The sequence below is a fragment of the Urocampus carinirostris genome, chromosome 1 (assembly GCF_059441175.1).
Source record: "Urocampus carinirostris isolate Australia breed hairy pipefish chromosome 1, RoL_Ucar_1.0, whole genome shotgun sequence".
Lineage (NCBI taxonomy): Eukaryota > Metazoa > Chordata > Actinopteri > Syngnathiformes > Syngnathidae > Urocampus > Urocampus carinirostris.
In genome coordinates this window covers 34,027,979-34,047,040 of record NC_142349.1, presented here as the reverse complement: position 1 = coordinate 34,047,040, position 19,062 = coordinate 34,027,979, and the positions used below count along the sequence as shown (strand labels likewise).

The 19,062-nt window shown below is 37.5% G+C and overlaps 1 protein-coding gene across 5 annotated transcripts in view; it reads left to right on the top strand.

The window, feature by feature from the left end:
- The window catches only part of LOC148374420 (rho GTPase-activating protein 12-like), a 37,519-nt gene extending 19,194 nt beyond the window's left edge, over positions 1-18,325 (top strand). The window contains exons 3-18 of one of the 5 annotated variants that reach the window (XM_088336234.1): positions 4,281-4,544; positions 5,650-5,856; positions 5,992-6,072; positions 6,650-6,778; positions 7,619-7,693; positions 9,154-9,215; positions 9,291-9,372; positions 9,457-9,558; positions 10,419-10,517; positions 11,279-11,375; positions 11,656-11,775; positions 13,357-13,455; positions 13,548-13,625; positions 13,695-13,829; positions 16,340-16,445; positions 17,247-18,325. In XM_088336234.1, the coding sequence (XP_088192360.1) occupies positions 4,281-4,544; positions 5,650-5,856; positions 5,992-6,072; positions 6,650-6,778; positions 7,619-7,693; positions 9,154-9,215; positions 9,291-9,372; positions 9,457-9,558; positions 10,419-10,517; positions 11,279-11,375; positions 11,656-11,775; positions 13,357-13,455; positions 13,548-13,625; positions 13,695-13,829; positions 16,340-16,445; positions 17,247-17,421 (1,911 nt within the window). In that variant the 3' untranslated portion in view covers positions 17,422-18,325. Of the gene's footprint in view, positions 1-4,280; positions 4,545-5,649; positions 5,857-5,991; positions 6,073-6,649; positions 6,779-7,618; positions 7,694-9,153; positions 9,216-9,290; positions 9,373-9,456; positions 9,559-10,418; positions 10,518-11,278; positions 11,376-11,655; positions 11,776-13,356; positions 13,456-13,547; positions 13,830-16,339; positions 16,446-17,246 lie in introns of all 5 variants that reach the window. The other 4 variants (XM_088336225.1, XM_088336258.1, XM_088336249.1 and 1 more) reach the window with 4 other exon arrangements.
- Positions 18,326-19,062: the final 737 nt, after the last annotated feature.

Genomic DNA, 19,062 nt, shown 5'->3' with positions numbered 1-19,062 from the left:
TGTGAATTGAAAGATAATACCTGAAACGGCGTGGTGCGTATGGTGACTTAAACTGCGTTTATGAGCATAGGACATTGTACTGCAAGAATAGGGAACCCTGGTCCCTTGTGTGCCATTATCCGGCCCTTTTTCGATGTATCCCTCTTTAAACACAGCAGAACCTTCACAGACAACTTCAGTAGTATGGTAACAATCCAGTTCTTCGAATTAGCTGCGTTGAAGAAGAGAGACATAAAACATCGTAAGAACTTTTATTCTCATGGTCCAGGGTTTACTACCCCTGTTCTACTATATATTTTTGAATAGTTTTATCAACTAAAGTCGTCAAACTAGGTGACAATGGCATATTAAGTTTATACCATTTATTTGCTTTGCCAATATAGTTTAAACAGCAGTTTGTGTACCTGTAACCAAAGGAAGGGCAGCCAATTAGAGATTTTGGGGGGCCGAGTTCTTTGAGATATTTTCTGTAAAGTTCTTACAAAATTGCTTTACAGTGGGACCTCGCTACTTCGCGGTTCCACGTTCGCAGGTTCAGAGCTTCACGGGTCTAAAATAAATAATAATAATAAAATAAAGTTATTTATTTATTTATTTATTTTTTAAACATTTTTGAAGGGGCGTCGCTACTTCGTGGTTCCACGTTCGCGGGTTCGGAGCGTCGCTGGTCTAAAAAATAATAATAATTTAAAAATAATAATCATAATAATAATGATGATTATGATTATCATTATTATAATATATTTTTTTGCATTTTTTAAGGGGCGTCGCTACTTCGTGGTTTCATGTTCGCGGGTTCAGAGCTTTGCAGGTCTAAATAATAAAAATAATAAAATAAAATCATAATTCATTTTTATTTTAATTTGATTTTTTAAGCATTTTTGAAGGGGCGTCGCTACTTCGCGGATTTTCACTTTTCGCGGGTGGTTTTTGTCCCCATTAACCGTGATAACCGAGGGATTACTGTAGTTTTAAATAACCCCTCAAAAATGATGCGATTCTGCATGCTTTATTGGTACATTTACTCTTTCTGACCTCCATTTTTATCAACAGGTAGCGGCAGATGTCTGCCAGTAGCACCTGCTGGTTAACGTACAAATGCCATCAGTGCCATTATGGTGGCCAGTGTTACAACTTTCATTGAGGCAGTAAATTACAAAACTCCTTTCTCTCTCTACTGATGTATGTAATCATCCGGGAACTGTAGCCAAATGTATCCTCTGTTCTTTAACTATTGGTTTTGAAATTTGGTTTTTGAGCGAGCCACCTCTGATGAGCTGTTAGAGTCGGAATTAGTACTGGTTCTATGATTTTAATCCCAAAAGTCCAAAATCCATTTATACATTCTTAGTTCTGAAGTTCTTTAGGGTAAACTTTATGTCTGCTCTTTTGTCCCCCCTATGTTTTGTCAGTAGTTCTGTCAAATTGGTGCTACTGTGTTTTTAAAATCCTTCTCTAGCCTCTCGCCTCAGATCAACAAGGAAAAACAAAAATGAGACGTTTAAAATATTTGAGTGGAAACCCTCGGTCTTTCTTTTGGGGAGTTTCCTTACAACCTCAAGAACAGGATGCGGTCTTGCGGTGGCGGTAAAACGGGATTTTATCGTCTATGCTGTGGCAACGGTTTGTCGACTGCTTGGACTTCCTCTTTGATGCGCGCCACTGCATTAAAACATGTGCTCAGTTGAGAGAAGATGGCGGTCATACGAATGCGAAGTAGTCGGCGTGCAATCTCCATGTATGAAGAGGTAAACAATTTCAAATCTTTACATTTCAAAAAAAGCCACAAGATGACACCGTTATTAATGACTGGGTGCCAATTTGTGGGTCCAAGAAACGATGATGACTTTTCAGCATCAACCGTGCTGTGGGGGATATGAATTGACTAGTTGTACGGTTGTTTTATAGGGTGTCAGGGACATTTTTGACGGCAAATGAAACAGTTGTTTGAAACATTATAAATAAACTGTCCATGCGTGCAAAAACTTACCGCTTTTATGCGGCAATACCAAAAAGAAGTGAAACCCTTTACCCTTTGAAGAGTCATTACATTTCAATACTGTTATATTGTGGTCAATTTTTTTGTATGACTCTTGTTATTGCCGCTTGAAAATTGAATAGATAGCTTCCTCATTTATAATTTCAGTAAGTGTAAGTCTCGGAAGATTTGCTAAATTCTGCCATTACCTTAATCTTGATGGTGTGAATGTTAAAAATTATGATTGAGCTCTAATGCTGACTATTTTTGCACTATGATGACTTTGCACCAAATGCAATATTGCACAACCGTTACGATACCAACGTTATCACGACAACCCTGTATGTAACATCCCACATGCCGACATTTCTTGTGTAAATACCATGTAAATTATAACTATAGCCTTATCCCCCTTGTCTTATAACATTATCTTCTCTGTTCCTTTATCTTCTTGCTCATACCTCACTATGAATGTGTAAAACTGGAGTGTCATGCCCAATTTCGTTGTCACAATATGTTAGCCCATTTGTAACAATGACAATAAAGGTATATTCTATTCTATTCTATTCTATTCTATTCTATTCTATAGAAGGAGGTTGTCTTGCATGATATAAAATTTTCATTTCTGTTCCTGTCTCAGGATGCTTGTCTGTCTTGCAGTTTCTCTTCCTTATTCTACCTGATGCTGCTTCTCGCTGACTTCCTTCCTCTGTTCTATGTCCTCTGCCCTCTTCTTGTCGCCTAATACAACATAATCTAGTCTATCATCTTGTTTATCGTCATGACTTCACAGCGCTATTTTTTTTTACACGTAGTGGATTACTTTTGGTGAATGACATGAGGATCCCATGGCTGGTCAAATAGGCAAAAGGTTTACTAACTTATTATAAACCTATTACTATTTTTTCAAAATCCAATTGTAGTTGTTGTCATTTTAAATCTTCGTTTTCCAAGTAAATTCTACTTGGAGGATCATAACAATACTGGAAACGCATTTCTTCAATTTAAGTTAGATTTCTTTTTTTAATGTTTTTTAATTTTTAACGGCCTTAATGCTTGCCCTCAGAATTCATACCGTACATCAGTGGTCCCCAAATTATGGTTTGTGGGCTGGACACAGCCCACCTCCACATTTGGTCCGGCTCCATGAACAACACTGTAAAGCATTTTGATATTTTTTTTTTTCATATACTGTAACGCACATTTTTTTTTTTTTACCTAAACAGAACACCAAGTTTGGGTAAACTTATTTGGTTGTAACAGGATTGAAATCGGGGTTGCGGTGGTGAGAGCCCAACTCAGCACTGAACTATAAGTGATACAGATGACATAAAAAAGTATTGTGTTTTATATCATTATCACACAATCTTTAGTCAAAGTATTAGAGGCAAATGTTGATTTACTTGTGCATTTCGCATATTAGAATGACAATAAATTTGTCTCTTAAAATGCTTAAAACGGCAGAAAAGAATATATATAATATTTATTTTCATTGAAACATGTTATGAATACAATGAGATTAATATTAGTTTGTCTGTGGTACTGTGAGCTAATATCTATCTACCCTGGTCATATCCCTTGACAGGGGTGACCGACAACAAGACAACACATACAAAAATTAAGAAAATAAAAAGGGAAAAAGTATCAAAAAACACACACAAAAATTTTTGGACCATGGCCAACCCAAATCCCCAAACACCCAAACTAGTTAAGCACCTCGGCACCCGAGTTGGTGACCCTTTCGTCCCTCCAGATGAATCGGGACACAAGAAGGGACGAAAGCGTCACCAACTCGGGTGCTGAGGTGCTTAACTTGTTTGGACATTTGGGTTGGCCATAGTCCAAAGATTTTTGTGAATTTTTTTTTTGCTACTTTTTCCCTTTTTTTTTATTTTGAGTTAATATAGTGATGAAATAAGATCAATTTCCTTTTCACAAGTCATCTATACTGTATACTGTCCAGTGCTCTTACAACTAAGCTGAACTTGGAACTGTTTAGAAAATCATCATGCTACATGAACTTTTTTGGTGAAGAACCCAGAGAGTTATTTGGTTATTTTTTACTTCATAAATTGTGTTATTATTTATTTTTCTGACTTGTTCTGTGAAGAATCAAGAAAGGTTATTTGATTATGGCTTTCTGGTGAACAATACATTTTTACATTTAGGAACTCATGTAATCTATTTATACTATTTTAATAATTCGACTAATGAGTATTGCAATTTAATTTTTTTAGGTACTTCATGTATTGTCTTGTGGTTTGAAAAAAAAAAAAAAAAGTTCCCTTTGTTTTGATTTCAGAGTTTGCCGTCGTCGGGCCGCAGCAGGCGGGATTCGCCTGTATACAGCAACCTGCAGGAGTTAAAGATCACTCAGTCTGCGGCTCCCCCTCACCCTGCTGGGCCCCCTGAACAGGTGCTGGGCGACTGGGAGTCGTACAAGGACCTGCATGGACGCCTCTTCTACTACAACCGCTGCAGCCAAGAGAGGACCTGGAAGCCTCCCCGAGCTCGGGATGCCAGAGGATCGCACGGAGATGACACTAGCACGGGGGAAAGCAACGAGGTAAGTGGGGGGTGGGGGTGGATTCTTGCAGAGACTGGTGGTCTGTGCATCTCTTTGAGATTTTTGTGATTAAGGAATAAATTCAAAAATGTCTTATGGATACTGGAGTAATGTGAGGGGTGATCTCACTAATATGTTGATTTTTAAAACAAAAGTGAGTTTTTGATGTTGAAATTACAATCCTGTGTGTGCATCTCAAAATGACTTTTACACCCTCATGGCTTCAATCCTATTGTATGACTCCCTACAAAGAATCATTTTCCCCTCATACCACATATTCAATACGGTAATGGTCTGTAATTGCTCTATTTGCGTCAGCAACATGTGTGCAGTTTTCATAGAGCAGCACATGGGATATGGGATGAATGCTTTCATAGTTAGCATGGAAGGTGTTAAAAGTTATACAGTATGCATTGGCACAAGTGTGACATATAAAACACTTACAGAACAAAGTCGGTACAAAGATGCTTTGAAATATTTTTGGTAATTGTTGGAAATGCTTGCAATAAATGGAAAAATACCAGCATCTTGAATTATTGTAGAAAATCAAATCAAATGAAAATCAAAGAAAATGTTTGATGTTCATCCAATCCTCAAATACCACTTGACCGACTTTGACTGTGCCACAGTGCCCCCTGCAGAACAAATCTGGCGTTGCAAACAACTTTCTGAGCTGAGATGTTGCATTTTGATTGTCATGTTTTTAATGTACGTTTTTAATATTCTTTTTCATCCCTACAGAATCCCAAATTTGTTATTATAAACGAATTTGTATGTGTTTTTGTGCAGTCATACCTACATAAGTTTAAATATTATAATGGCCACAATTTAATATTTAGTTGGAAAAAAATGAGTTCGTGTGTTTGAACCGTCAAAACAATTCTGCATTTTCTGAATGCCATTTTAATCACACATTGCATTTATTTTGTGAACAGAAATGTTTCCATATTTTCCCGACTATTCTTGTAAATTGGGTCTTTCATAAATTCCACAATGATATATGTGTGGCTCTGTACCTGTATCTGTTGTCTTCCTCCTCTATTGGTGAAAGGTGACTACTTTTTTTCCTCCTTTCTTTTTTTATCCTCTCCATCCCTAAAATAAGAGCACTCCCCTGTCACTCTCGCCTTCTTTTTTCCCCTTCCTGTCTTTGTCAGTGGGCCACCTGGGGCCCCTCTGCTCAGAGAAAGCGTGTTTCAGCGCCTACTCCAGCTTGTCCGACAGCCAGTATGGCTTGCTGCCTCGCGGGTGGTCAGAAGGGATGGATGAGTACGGCCACACATTGTATGTCAGTGACTATACTAACGAGAAGGTACCTTGGCTCTTTCTATTGCCTTTGGGGTTTGGCTTGGCGAGTGGTGGAAATTTGTTTTTTCTAATTTGACATCCCAAATTCAGCATCACTTTAATCAAATATCCTGTCCAATTTCTGCTTGTGCACCAACAGTGGTTAAAACATGTGGATGAGCAGGGCCGCCCGTATTACTACAGCGCAGATGGCTCTAGGTCTGAATGGGAGCTCCCAAAGGTAAATATTCAATTCATTTGGCAAATTTCAGCTAGTGAAGTCTGCATCCATTTACCAACCTAAATTTGAGTCTCGCTTTTAAAACCTACAGTAACATGAAGGCAGTGATTTGGGCATTTCTAGGCCTCATTTAAAAAGGCATTGCATCAATCCATCGATTAAGTTTTCATGCATAATCATATGTCAACCAAGTTCACGTGAGAGGTGGACAAAATATTTAACCCAAATTGTATATTTGTCATTGCATATAGGCTACGCACAGCATCAATTTTGATCACATACTATTAAAATAGGGGTCTCCAACATGGTGCCTGTAGGACACCTGAGAACACCTGAGTAGCCCACAGACGGGTTCTGAAAATAGCTTACCAATGATGGGTCATTGTGAGTTTCTACAAAATTTGATTTCTAACTGACATGTTTTAGTGGTTTAATTCTAATAGTTACAACCTTTTTAGTCTGGTTCAAAGCCAACATGTTGAGTGCATTATTGGTCAATCTTAGTCTTCAGTCAAACCACTGAAAAGACAATAATTTGCACAAAGGGTCTACTAAAACACATGCTCTGTGTCTTTAGTACAACCATATCCCGCCACAGCACCTCATAGATCACACCAAGACTCGAAGTCTAGACAGGAAGCTTGTGGAGCCCATCGTCCTGACCAAGATAAGGCACAGCGCTTTCGTCCAAGAACCCAATAACAAGGTTTGTCCCTTTTCATATATGAAAGTCCTCAAATGTGTGCCGATTAGTTTGTAGATGACTCCAAACTGAGCAATATGTTCCATTTGTTGCATTAATTGTGGGCGGTGTAGCTCAATCATTTTCTTATGCAAATGATTCTGTTGTATTTTAGTTGCTGTGTAGAACAAACAAAAAACTCAGCCTTCCGGGGACACACAACCCGCCTGCATCTGTACAAGCAATCCGTCATTTTATATCAGCATGCGCATGAGTTAACACGGCTGTGTCTCTTGTTTCCTGAATGACCAATAACCCTGCATGATGATAACCCCCTTGACTATGACTGCTTAAAATCAAATGGTGTATATTTGTGTTACATTAGTCATTCGAAGACACATGAAGAAAACACACTGAGAGCAAAGGCAACTACATAAGGCAGGATAGAAACGGTGATAAACCAGTAAATAAAATTAACCGGTCTTTTAAGCCCTGTCTATCACCGAGCCGTGCAGGTTTATAAAGTTGTGCTAATTCTACCCTATTTCTGAATTCAGTTTTCATTCAAGACTTTGAAATAATAGGCCGACCTTCACAATTTTTTAAGCTTGCAAAGAAGTTTTGCTTTAGTATTATTAATATTTATATATATATATATATATATATATATATATATATATATATATATATATATATATATATATATATATATATATATATATATATAAAATAATAAAACTTAGTCGGATGTTTAAACTCCTAACCCTGCGAACATTAACCCATTGCATCCTATTTGTGGCATGGTGGTTCTGGTTTTGATGGTTTTTACTAACCCATGTGACTACCCTGTCTTCCCCTCACTAGGACACATTTCTGAGCCCCGAGTCCCCCACACCCAACTCTGACTCCTGCCCCTCTTCTCCTAAACGCCCCGTTTCTGTTAGTATGAGCCCCCTTTCCCTTATTATAGCCACCGTGTTGTGCACTTCAAGCAGGTTTTCACATGGGTTGTGTAAGTCATGCAGTAATCATTTAGCATTGAAAAACCCTTGTGAAAACCTTGTTAGAAGGCCTTTTGTGTTGCTTGAGGAGTACTTTATTTCGGCTTAGAACCTTTTACTTTACGTATTTACTGTTTGTGCTTGATTGTGACATATGAAAGGACAACCAATAAGTCTATGTAATAAATCAAACTCTAGCTTTGGTAGAAAAATTGTATCTATCCTCTGGAGAAAATAGAAATTATTATTTAAGAAAACAAAACAAAGCTGTAATAACAGTGCGAGTGAGTTTAAATATATAGTAAACTTTACGAAATAATCTCTTCTTAATAAAATAGAATTATCTCAGTTTGACATTTCATTCTTTACGTCTACCAGAATAACAATCAGGGTATCTGAATCGGAATTGGATGTAGTATAGTCTATATTATACTGTGTGTGTGTGTATATATATATATATATATATATATATATATATAAATAAAATACTGTGAATCATTTATGATCCTAAATGCAACAAATTAAAGAATTCTGGAACAAAATATATCATAATCGTCGTAAAGAGACTGTATTGAGGAAATCAACTGGTTATTTACATTTTTATTTACAGATTATTTTATAATGATTAATTGTATATCCTAGTTAGAGTTAATTATATTGACAATTGGAGTAAATTGTATACAGTGACTCATACATATCTGTAATAAGATTTTGAGTAAATGTACTCATGCTCAATTGAATTTATTCTTATGTGGAAATAATTGAAACATATCTGGAGGGAATCAAATCAGATCGTACGTTGTTTTATGATTTGAGTAAATCGTTATGCAAATTGAATAAATCTGAAGTTGACTAGAATGATTCATGTCATAAATCAAGTAAAATAATAAAGAGTAGGTGTAAATTATTTCAAGGAGAGTCGGAGACGAGTAGAATTTACACACATTTTCTGAAGAGTTTGACTCTAATTAACTCAATTTGGGTTTATTCCAACCCCCTGAATTTGAAAAAAAAAAAAACGTATTGAATCTTAGTGGCGTGAATTAGAGTGACTCATAGTGCATTACAAGTAATGGTGAATTGTCGGTATAATTCTTAGCGCATTTTAGTTTTTAAGGACACAAGTTGAACATTTCTTTGATTAAGTGAGCTTGCTTTTTTAATTTGCCCGCTAGTGCATAAATGTGTGTTATGCTTTGGACCCTCTACTGAATAAAGGTTAAATAGCAAAGCTTTTATTTGCAGTGCTTTGTGTGGGTGCTGGTGATGCTGTTGTCGGCGTTGTTTTAATGCAGCCTTCATGCTGTGATGATCAATGTTTGTTTTTGTGAAGCATGTCTAAGTCACTTGGCAGTTGTGTTTCATACTTTTTTTATGTTGTTGTTCGCTTGAATTCAGCCATCAGAGAAATGTGGCGTGCTTAATGTGACAAAGATCACAGAAAATGGCAAGAAAGTTAGGTGAGTACAACTTTGGGGGAAAATATTTTCTTATTCTGTGGTTTTGAAGAGTGGCTTGTGGCCTATTCTTTGCAGGAAGAATTGGACTTCTTCTTGGTCAGTATTACAAGGCTCCACACTGCTCTTTGACAAAGGCCAAGGGGGTGGCACCAGCTGGGTACGTCAATCAAACCTTCAACTTGATCAATGACATATTTTTCCTGTCAGTGATTGCCTGCAATCTTGTTTTGCATGCATGCAGTTTGGCGGCAGTCAGTCAAAACCTGAGTTCACAGTGGACCTCAAGGGCGGTTCAGTGGACTGGGCTTCCAGAGACAAATCAAGCAAGAAACACGTTATAGAGGTGAATATTTTTACCTTTAAACTAGATATAAATATGACAATGCTTTTCTATTAAATTGAATTATCGGATTTTATATCTGCCCTTATTTGAAAATGTCTACAAGGAAAAAACATGTCAGTAAGGGAGACCTTTATAGTTTCTAATCCACTGTCACGTTTCAATGGAGGTACTGTACAATTCAGCCATTCCCACACGAGAATTTTTCTCATATTTTTGGTATTTGTCTTGGCCAAGAATGATCGAAAGGGCGGCAACAATTAGTCGACGATGTCGACAAAAATCATTTATAGAAATAGTCAACAACAGAATACATTGCCAGCAAATTCGTTTTTCCAACAAGCTGAGGCATCTTCTCTACATAAATATAATCTCTGCTGAGAGTCACATATGCACTGTCTCGAGCGGTAACATAAACGGACAAAAATGGTGGCGTCATCATCAAGTACGCATACCAAAACTTCTAAAATTTGGAAGCATTTTAGGCTAGATACGGGAAATAAAAAGACAGCTTGCAAAACACACCTTGTGTATCATGCTAGTAGCCGATCAGCCAACACCCCTTGACTTGAGAGTCCCCATGCAGATTTATATCATAGCGTCTTTCATACTTCATTGTGAGCGGACACCTGCTCTACAATCTCCCGCATCTCACTGAAAATGTGTCCTCTCTCTGTGTCTCTCTATGTCTCTATCTGTCTCTCTATGTGTCTGTCTCCCTGTCTCTCTTTCTCTCTCTCTTTTTCTCTCTCTCTCGGCCAGTCGGCAGGGCTTAGGCCTTGATTAAATACTTATGTCAGCAATGAATAAAAACTAAGTTCCAATTCTTGACGTATAGCATATTTCTAATGTCTCCTACTCAGCTGAAGACTCGACAGGGTACAGATTTCCTGATCCAGTCGGACAATGACACACTCATCAACGAGTGGTACCGGGCGCTAAGAGACACCATAAACAGTCCGGTAAGGGCCATACCACAAATGCATTTACTCAATCTTGTATACTCAACTTCAGATGTGTTGGGCATTCTTGGCATTTGAGAGGATTCAAACAGGGGAATATATTTAAAACCGTTGTAGAGAAACCTCCAAGTTGCAGAAAACTATGATAAACGGTAAGATAATTCAAAGCCGGTAGTAAAGGATAAAAAAAAACTACTAATCGCCAAAAGGTAAAATAAAATAAATCGGTCGGCTTTTATTTTAGTTGACAAAAGGGTATACAGAAATAACCGCTGCAGAACACTGCATTTTAGTCGTTTCATTTTATGTATTAAGTTTACCAAGATATACCATTCTCAGTAGCCTAGATGGTAGGGCGCCCGCTTTGAGACTGGGAGGTCGCTGGTTCGCGCCTCGGCCGAGTCATACCTAAGACTTATAACATTGGTAAAATGGCGGCGCCCTCTGTTGGCTGCGGCTGCATCGGCTCGCTACAACGGGTCAGGTGTATCGACATTTCGTTCTGTGTACATTGTTACAAAGAATGACAATACAAAGGAAATTATTATTATAAGACAAACGTAAGGAAAAACACATTAATTTTTAAACTCTACAATATAAGACTTATCAAATGAATGTTATCATAAATGAACACCTTGCCTTTCCATTCCATTAACATAAAAGTTAAAGCCCCTGGCTCTCAAAGGAGCAACATTGTCTAAGTGAAGCAACAAATTTCAAGATTGTTAGAGATGACTGCGTACTTTTGGGGGGCTTTTCAGGCATGTGAGTCTGATGACGCCATAGAAGATGACATGCCTGAGTCGCCCGGATCAGAGAAGCAAGACAAAGAGAAGGAACGCAGAGACTCCAAGAAAGGTAGGTTGACTTGGATTTGTAACGCTACTTTCATTCGGAAGGCCTAAAGAAATTGCTACGAATTGGATCCGTCTCCTTTTTGTCATTCATGAAGCCCATTCGTATTCACATTGTAATACTGCATCCCATCACCACATTGTTAGATGACATTGGCACCAAATGATCGTAGGAGACAAAATGTATTTGACTGTCTGACATTATCTTATCAGCATGTGGTCTTGCTGCATCATCGTGGTAACAGAGATCTTTTATTTGATTCCGGTCTCTGCTTCCGGTACAGCCGTCAAGACGGCAAGCAGTGTGGATGGTGCTGACAACAAGAAGACCAAACACAAGCTGAAAAAGTTTCTGACGCGGCGGCCCACCATGCAGGCAGTCCGGGACAAGGGATATATTAAAGGTACTGTCGCCTTTGTTGACCTTGCCAAAGCCAGACATTTTTCCAACTATACAGCGAGCAATTAAAGGACGTCGCGATCTTAGTTATGTGCTTCTTTTTACCAGCTCCTGTTACATAGTGATTGAAGACGGTACCATACAAAAAAAGTGTAGCAGTTTTAGCCATTGTTTCATATTGGGCTATCCGCGAGAGTGCCTCATTTTAACAAGTCCAACGTTCGTAAGACCATTGCGGCACTGGGCTGACAAAATGTCTGATAGGAGGATATTGATCAAATGATGAAAAACAACCGAGAACATCAACAAATGTTTTGCAACCCCGAAGAAAAGGTATCAAAACTTGCTTTAAATGTTATTTGTACGCGATTGCAAGAATGTAACCTTTGTCTTCATCCAATGGTATCCAGAATTTTGTGCCAATTAAAAACTTCTCGAGAAGCAGTTTATTTCCACCCTCTGATTCTACCAACATTCTAATTACCTGCAATTCAACAAACGTGCCAAAGACAAAGAAAATAAAAATCTACTGTCCTTCAACACATTTCAAAATACATTTTAATGAAAATTTTAATTTGGTTGGTTCGTCTACATTAAGTAGGAACACAAAAGTTGTATCAAGAAGCTCTGAACAACAAATCAGATTCAAATGATCATCTTTATAGCTAGCCATGCAGGCGCCCAACAGCCATTCAAAAGAGGTGTGTCAAAGGAAGAATATCACAAAACCATGTCACAATTTGGCCCTTCTCTACAAGAGTTTGAAACCAATTTTGTAAAACAAAGGAATCAGCCACTTGGCTGCAAGAAGCAGTAACGTTAACAGCAATTTAACAATCTACCTGGGTAGTGGCGGTGAAAATGCCAACACTTAACCACTAGTGATGCAGATACATATGAAAAGGCATTGGATTTTTTTCATTATTAAGATGTTTTTGCTTACTGTACCAGAAATGAATTAAATAGAAAGTCATCCTAAAGGGATTTAAAGTCCAATTAATCATCAGATAAACCAAAGAGTTGTTTCCCTTGTGGCTTATTTGCGTTTATATCTATATCAGGACCACTTTCTGTTTTGTCCATTCTCTAGCATTCGTTTCTGGCACCGTGATTAAAAGTAGTGTGATAATGAAATAAAATTGAATGCCTTTTTGTATGTCATCTTTATCAGTAGTGAACTAGTGGTTAAGTTTTGGTCCTCTCATTGCCGCAACCTGGGTTCATATCCCGTTGCATGCAAGGATTAGTGATTTTGGTTAGTGACATTTTTCGACTGATCAATATACTAATATATGCTATAGTGTATAAAATGTGAAACTATTATACACGGATACATATGGTAGCTCTTACCTTAGTTGTAATTCCATGTGCTTTATTTTCCAATGCACCTTTATATGAGAGAAGACTATTTTTCGAGGGTGCAATTTATAGTATTGTACTTACGTTATTTTGTCAATGGGTTTGGTTGGAGAATGGTGTCAGAGGTTGTTGATTTACATGACATAAACTAGGAAAGTTTTATAAGAGAATTTTTGACTAAACTTGAGTCAAACATTTCTTATCCAGACTGTGTTTGTGTGCACAGATCAGGTGTTTGGAAGCAGCCTGCTCAGCTTGTGCCAGAGGGAGAACAGCACGGTGCCCTCCTTTGTCAAGATGTGCATTAAGCACGTGGAAAGCAACGGTGCGTCCCACAGTGCCACCTGCCTGACGACACGCCCTGCAAGCCTTTTTCCTGTATTTTATCTCGCCTCTGCCTGTCGATTTCTGCCGTAGGTCTGCACATCGACGGCCTCTATAGAGTTAGTGGGAACTTGGCCCTCATCCAGAAGCTGCGCTTTGCTGTCAATCATGGTGAGTCCCCCGTGTTTTTGTGCGTCCTGCTATTTATTTATTTCTGTTTGTTGCCTTGGCGGCACGCAGATGAGAAGGTGAGCATGTCTGATGGCAAGTGGGAGGACATCCACGTGACCACTGGAGCCTTGAAGATGTTTTTCAGGGAGCTGCCTGAGCCACTTTTCACCTACACTCTTTTCCAAGACTTTGTCAGCGCCATAAGTGAGTGTTCTTCCCCAGACAGTATAGATTGTATGTCTACACACCATGAAATTATGGTATATACCAAGATGCGCTATCTTCTTATCTATTTATTTTTTTTGCTGGACTTTTTTTTTGTGTGTTTTACTTTTTTTTCTTGTAAAAATAAGTTTGTGTACATGTAAGCATCCCAGTAAATAGATAATAATAATAATAATAATAATAATAATTTCCTTGTATTGTCATTCTGTGTAACAATGTACACAGAACGAAATGTCGATCGCACCTGACCCGTTGTAGCGAGCCGTTCGCATAATTGCATAGTGATTTAAAATAAAATACAAAAAGATAAAATAAAACTCAACATAATTTATTTTCAGTTGTTCACGGTTCACTTGCATTATATTTTGAACCAGCTTTTTACAGTTTTACAGCATTGCAATTTTTTTCTAACGTCACCTTACGAGCCCCAGCACACTCAAACCAATCAGAAAACTCCCATCTGTTAACTGGGCACTGATTGGCAGATAGGAAGCAGCATCTCTCCTTGTTTGATTTTTCTAACTACATACAGTACGCCCGCACGTGCAGGAAATAGTCAGACTGGGATCAGAATTTGGATTTTGGAGCAATTTGAGCACTGTAAATTTTTAACATGACAAGTTACAAACGAACAGCCCCGTATACATTTTCCGAGCAACCCGATCAGAGAGGCATGCACGAGCGACATCTTTAACAAAACAAACATAAATTCCAGCTTTAATACTTTACTTTAAATAAAGGATGATTTTCATTCATGTCAATCGCCAAAATCAATCAAAGTGCCATGCTTGTTTGCTCTCACTCCAAAAGTGTGCTCTATTTTCCGTATTGTCTGTTTACAAGTTGTCCTCGTAGTTGTGTCCATCTATACACTGTACAGTATATAGATGGACACAACTGGCAAACACTATATAGGGATGTATACAACTGTAGCAGAAAATAAAATCAAAATATCCTGAAGAAAACCACCAGGAAATGTGAGACACATAGACCCAGAGTTTGCTTGTATGATTTGTCTCTGTACTAAGAGTTTACAGTGCATTGTGGAATCGAAATATCCCAGTTGATAGAAACTGCACATGCATAGTTATGTGCAAACATATAAGGATTAATTGTGTTACACGTCATACTAGTAAGTTGTCTTCGCTGTAGTGTGTATATAAGTATACACTATATTTACTTGTGTATAACGTGCTTTTTTTTTTTTACCGAAAGAACTACTTTGGTGTGTGTTACTCACTGAGTTTTACGGTAGTTTATTACTGTATTTCGGCAATGATCAATCAGTCGTAAATATTGCCGACCACAATCGTATAACATTGGATGCAACAGGAATGTTGCTGTTTTATTTATTTTTTTATGGAATAAACCACTTTGAGGCACTAAATATTACACACTGTCGCTTGAAAGAATACCTTTTCGCTACAATTAATATTTTCATCTGTATTTTTTGTATTATCAACTAATGCTTAGACCAAGGATCTTGAACGTGGTGCCCGCGGGCACCAGGGTGCCCCCTAAGGACAGCTGAGGTTCCCGCAGACCTGTTCTAAAAATAGCTCACCACTGCTCGGTCATTGTGATTTTCTTGTAAAATTATGCTTTAAGTAGTTGCCTGTGTCCATTTAACCCTATATTTTATAAATAAACCCAGTAATAACTGAGTAATAACATGATAAATTGTTATTTTAGAAAAGTTTATGGGCTTCACGGACAAAACAAAATCTTTTCAAATATTGATAAGTATTTTTAAGCAATTATTAAAGAGAATGGAATGAAAATCTATTCATGTATTGAACATAGGTTTTTAGTCATCTTTTTAAATGAAGACCGTTCACATTTACATATTGATTTATTTTACATGAAATCGGAAATGGGTTTTATAAAGCAAATGAGCAAAAAGTGGCTATCCTCCTACCCTTCTCGATATTTAGCAAGCTATCGAGCTAATTTTTCACACTTTTTGCATGTTGTCTTCCTGACATTTGACCTTTTTCAAGTTATCAAGCCTAACGTTGGCTTTCTTTCTCGCTAGCTTGCTTAGTTGGGTTTTGACTCCTTTAGCAAGCTATCTGGCTCCCTTTTATTTACTTTTTTAACATGTTGACCTTTCTAGGTATTTATCAAGCTACTTTTTTTAGGTATTTAGCAAGCCATCCAGCTACGTTGGTATTTTAGAAATGCTTGGATCTCTGCTTGAAAAAGGATTGAAACCCCTGGCTTGGAGAGTTTTCCCTGATTGTAATTGAGGCCTCTACGTGCCTTGAGAAATATGGGTTTGTTTTATTAAAAAAAATCCCTTGCATTGAAGTTAATTTCCTAAAAGCTTCACTTGAATTTATCATTTTATTCAGAGGCCAAAAAGATTCCATGCTATCGTATTTACAACATTTGGTTTTATTGTAAACCAGATGTAATGCTTTTGTTTTAAACCTGGCACTGAAGTCACTGATCTTGTTTAAACTATTTTCGGTGCCGGCGGCTTGCAGAGATGCCAGACTACAAGCAGAGGGTCCACGCCATTAAAGAACTTGTCCAACAGTTACCTGCGCCTAACCACGACACCATGCAGGCTCTCTTCAAACACCTCCGCAAGTATGAAAAGAGAAAGCAATTTGCTATGAATGAAAAAATGCAATTTGCTCTGTAATATTGATAGGCTCTTTTGTTTCTGAACCTGTGAAAAAAAAACAATCTGAATTCAGATTTTTTTTTTTTTTTTTAATTCTGAGCTATTTCCTCTGATCAGGGTTCATTTAGTCGCTGGATTCCTTGTAAATGCTTGACTTGAAATGTGTTTTCAGAGATTAGAATATGCTAGAAATTTTGGGTTACGTTCTTGTAAATGGTGGAAATCATTGCCATGTTTTACAATAAGTCTGCTCAAAGATGAACCCGACACTGCTCTCTAATGGCTACGCTTTGCAATTGCATTGCTTAACGGCAGCTGGCATTAGTTTGTATGGCATTGTCCTATGAAGCGGTATCAGCCCTACAGGTCCGCCTAAGAGGACAGGTTAAGGTTAAATTGTAATCGGAAGAATTTCCTGCAACTGAAAATCTAAATTACATATTGCCCAAAAAGAATAACACACATGTTGTTCTTATCCACAACGATATATACAATAAAATGAAAAAGTATATGTGTATGGATAAGTCTGATGCCATTGGATATTTGAAGTGGTTGGAAGTAAAAAAGATATTCATTTCTGGTTATCACACTTTTAGTTTCACGTTCAAATACTCTGATCTACACTGACATGCATCCTAAAAGAAAATGCATGAAACGAGTGTTAAAAAGTGCTTGAATTTGGCTATAGAAAAGGTGTAAAAGCCCTGTCTAAGAAAGTTTTAAATCCCACTCAACCTCATGCATTATCCTTGTTGCGTTTTCAGGGTGATTGAGCATGGTGACGAAAACCGCATGACCAACCAGAGTGTGGCCATCGTGTTTGGTCCCACCCTGCTGAGGCCCGAGATAGAAACGTGGAACATGGCAGTCCACATGGTCTACCAGAACCAGATCGTGGAGCTCATCTTACTGGAGTACGACAGCATATTTGGCAGGTAGAAGACGACAGGAAGATCAAAACCACTCTTTGCACTTTGTACTAGCTAGCGCTAACTCTTCCCAACACTGGAATTTAACGTAATAAAATTACGGACTTGCTTAGACCAAAAGAAAACCTCGTTGTGGAGGATCTAAGATGAACGTTCAAGGGGATCAAGGAGCACTGCTTATTTACGAAAACTCTGGAACCTAATGGAGTTGTTGCCAAATTAAATGCATATTTAGCAAGTTAAAGACGTGATGGAAATAGGTATACACCTTCATTTGTTAAGTGATATGGAAATGAAATATAAAGTCACTTGTATTTCCTTAAAAACTGTAATGACAATTCTTTTCCATTTTCTTGGGCATTTATATTCATTTTAATTTAAAGAGAACCAGTGATTTATCACAAATTCTTTAAAATGTCATGGAATAAAATCCTTCGATGCTTTTAAATTTCTTTCATAAGATAGCAAAAAATATACAAACCAATTTCAAATGTATTTATTTTTTACTGCACAGTGAACGGACAGTTGGCTTTTCAATAACTCCCTTCATCATGATGTATTTAATGGGCTTTGTATGTGTCTGATGTACCACTCTCCATCTATGGCCTGTTTATTTTATTCTCATACTTTTTTATCCTTTAGGAACAGATTTTTCTTTGTTGCCAATTTATGCGTCATGCATCCATTTCACCTTCCAAACACTTCAATTTCTCTGAATTCTTTGTATAGTATTGTGCGTGAGGGACTTGAAATGTACAGAGAATTTAAATGATTAAAAAGAATGCAAGACAATTGTGGTCGTTTAGCTCAGTTTTAGCTGTAAACTACGGATTGTGACATCATTAAGTCTGTTCATCATTATTGTGACATTATTGAATGTGTCATTGCAATAAAGTGCTGCTGGCTCCAGATAACTGTTTTCACTTTTTGGCTAAAGTCAAGTCAAGTCATTTTTATTTATATAGCCCTTAATCACAAAGAGTCTCAAAGGGCTGCACAGGTTATTGCACAGACTATTATTTCAGACTATTATTACACCATCCCCTGATCTGGAAACAACATGAGGGCAAGGAAAAACTCAAAAACCTTAACATGAGGAAAATGAAGAAACCTTGAGAAGGGACCGCACAACACAACTTTAATTATCTCAAATCTCTCTGGATTGAATAAAGTTGATTTTTCATTTATAATCAGTTGAGCTTTAAAGTCCAAACATAAAAGTGCCTAATTAGTTTTCCCTTCCACAATCATTTTTGGTCATCTTACTTAAAATGTTTCTTTAAAGGGACTGTGTTGTATTGAATGCTTCTTATTGGTCTAAAACTTTCATTAGGTAAAAAAAAAACACATTGATTTCAATACAAGGCAAAAATACCTAAACTATTATACCAATGGTTTGTTTTCATAAAAAACCATAGGTTGAGAAGCTTGTATTTCTTTTACATGTTGGCATCTCTATTTAGGTCACCGCTATGGTTGTCCGGCATCTTGCTGCTATGCTGTGATCATTTGGTACAGGTTTTCATTCACATCAGACAATACAGTGCCATCTAGTGGTCAAATATTACACACTGTTAGTCACTAGCAAATGCAGCCATAATGACCATGCTTGCGGGATAAAAACAAAACACTTGCGATTCCGAATTTGTCG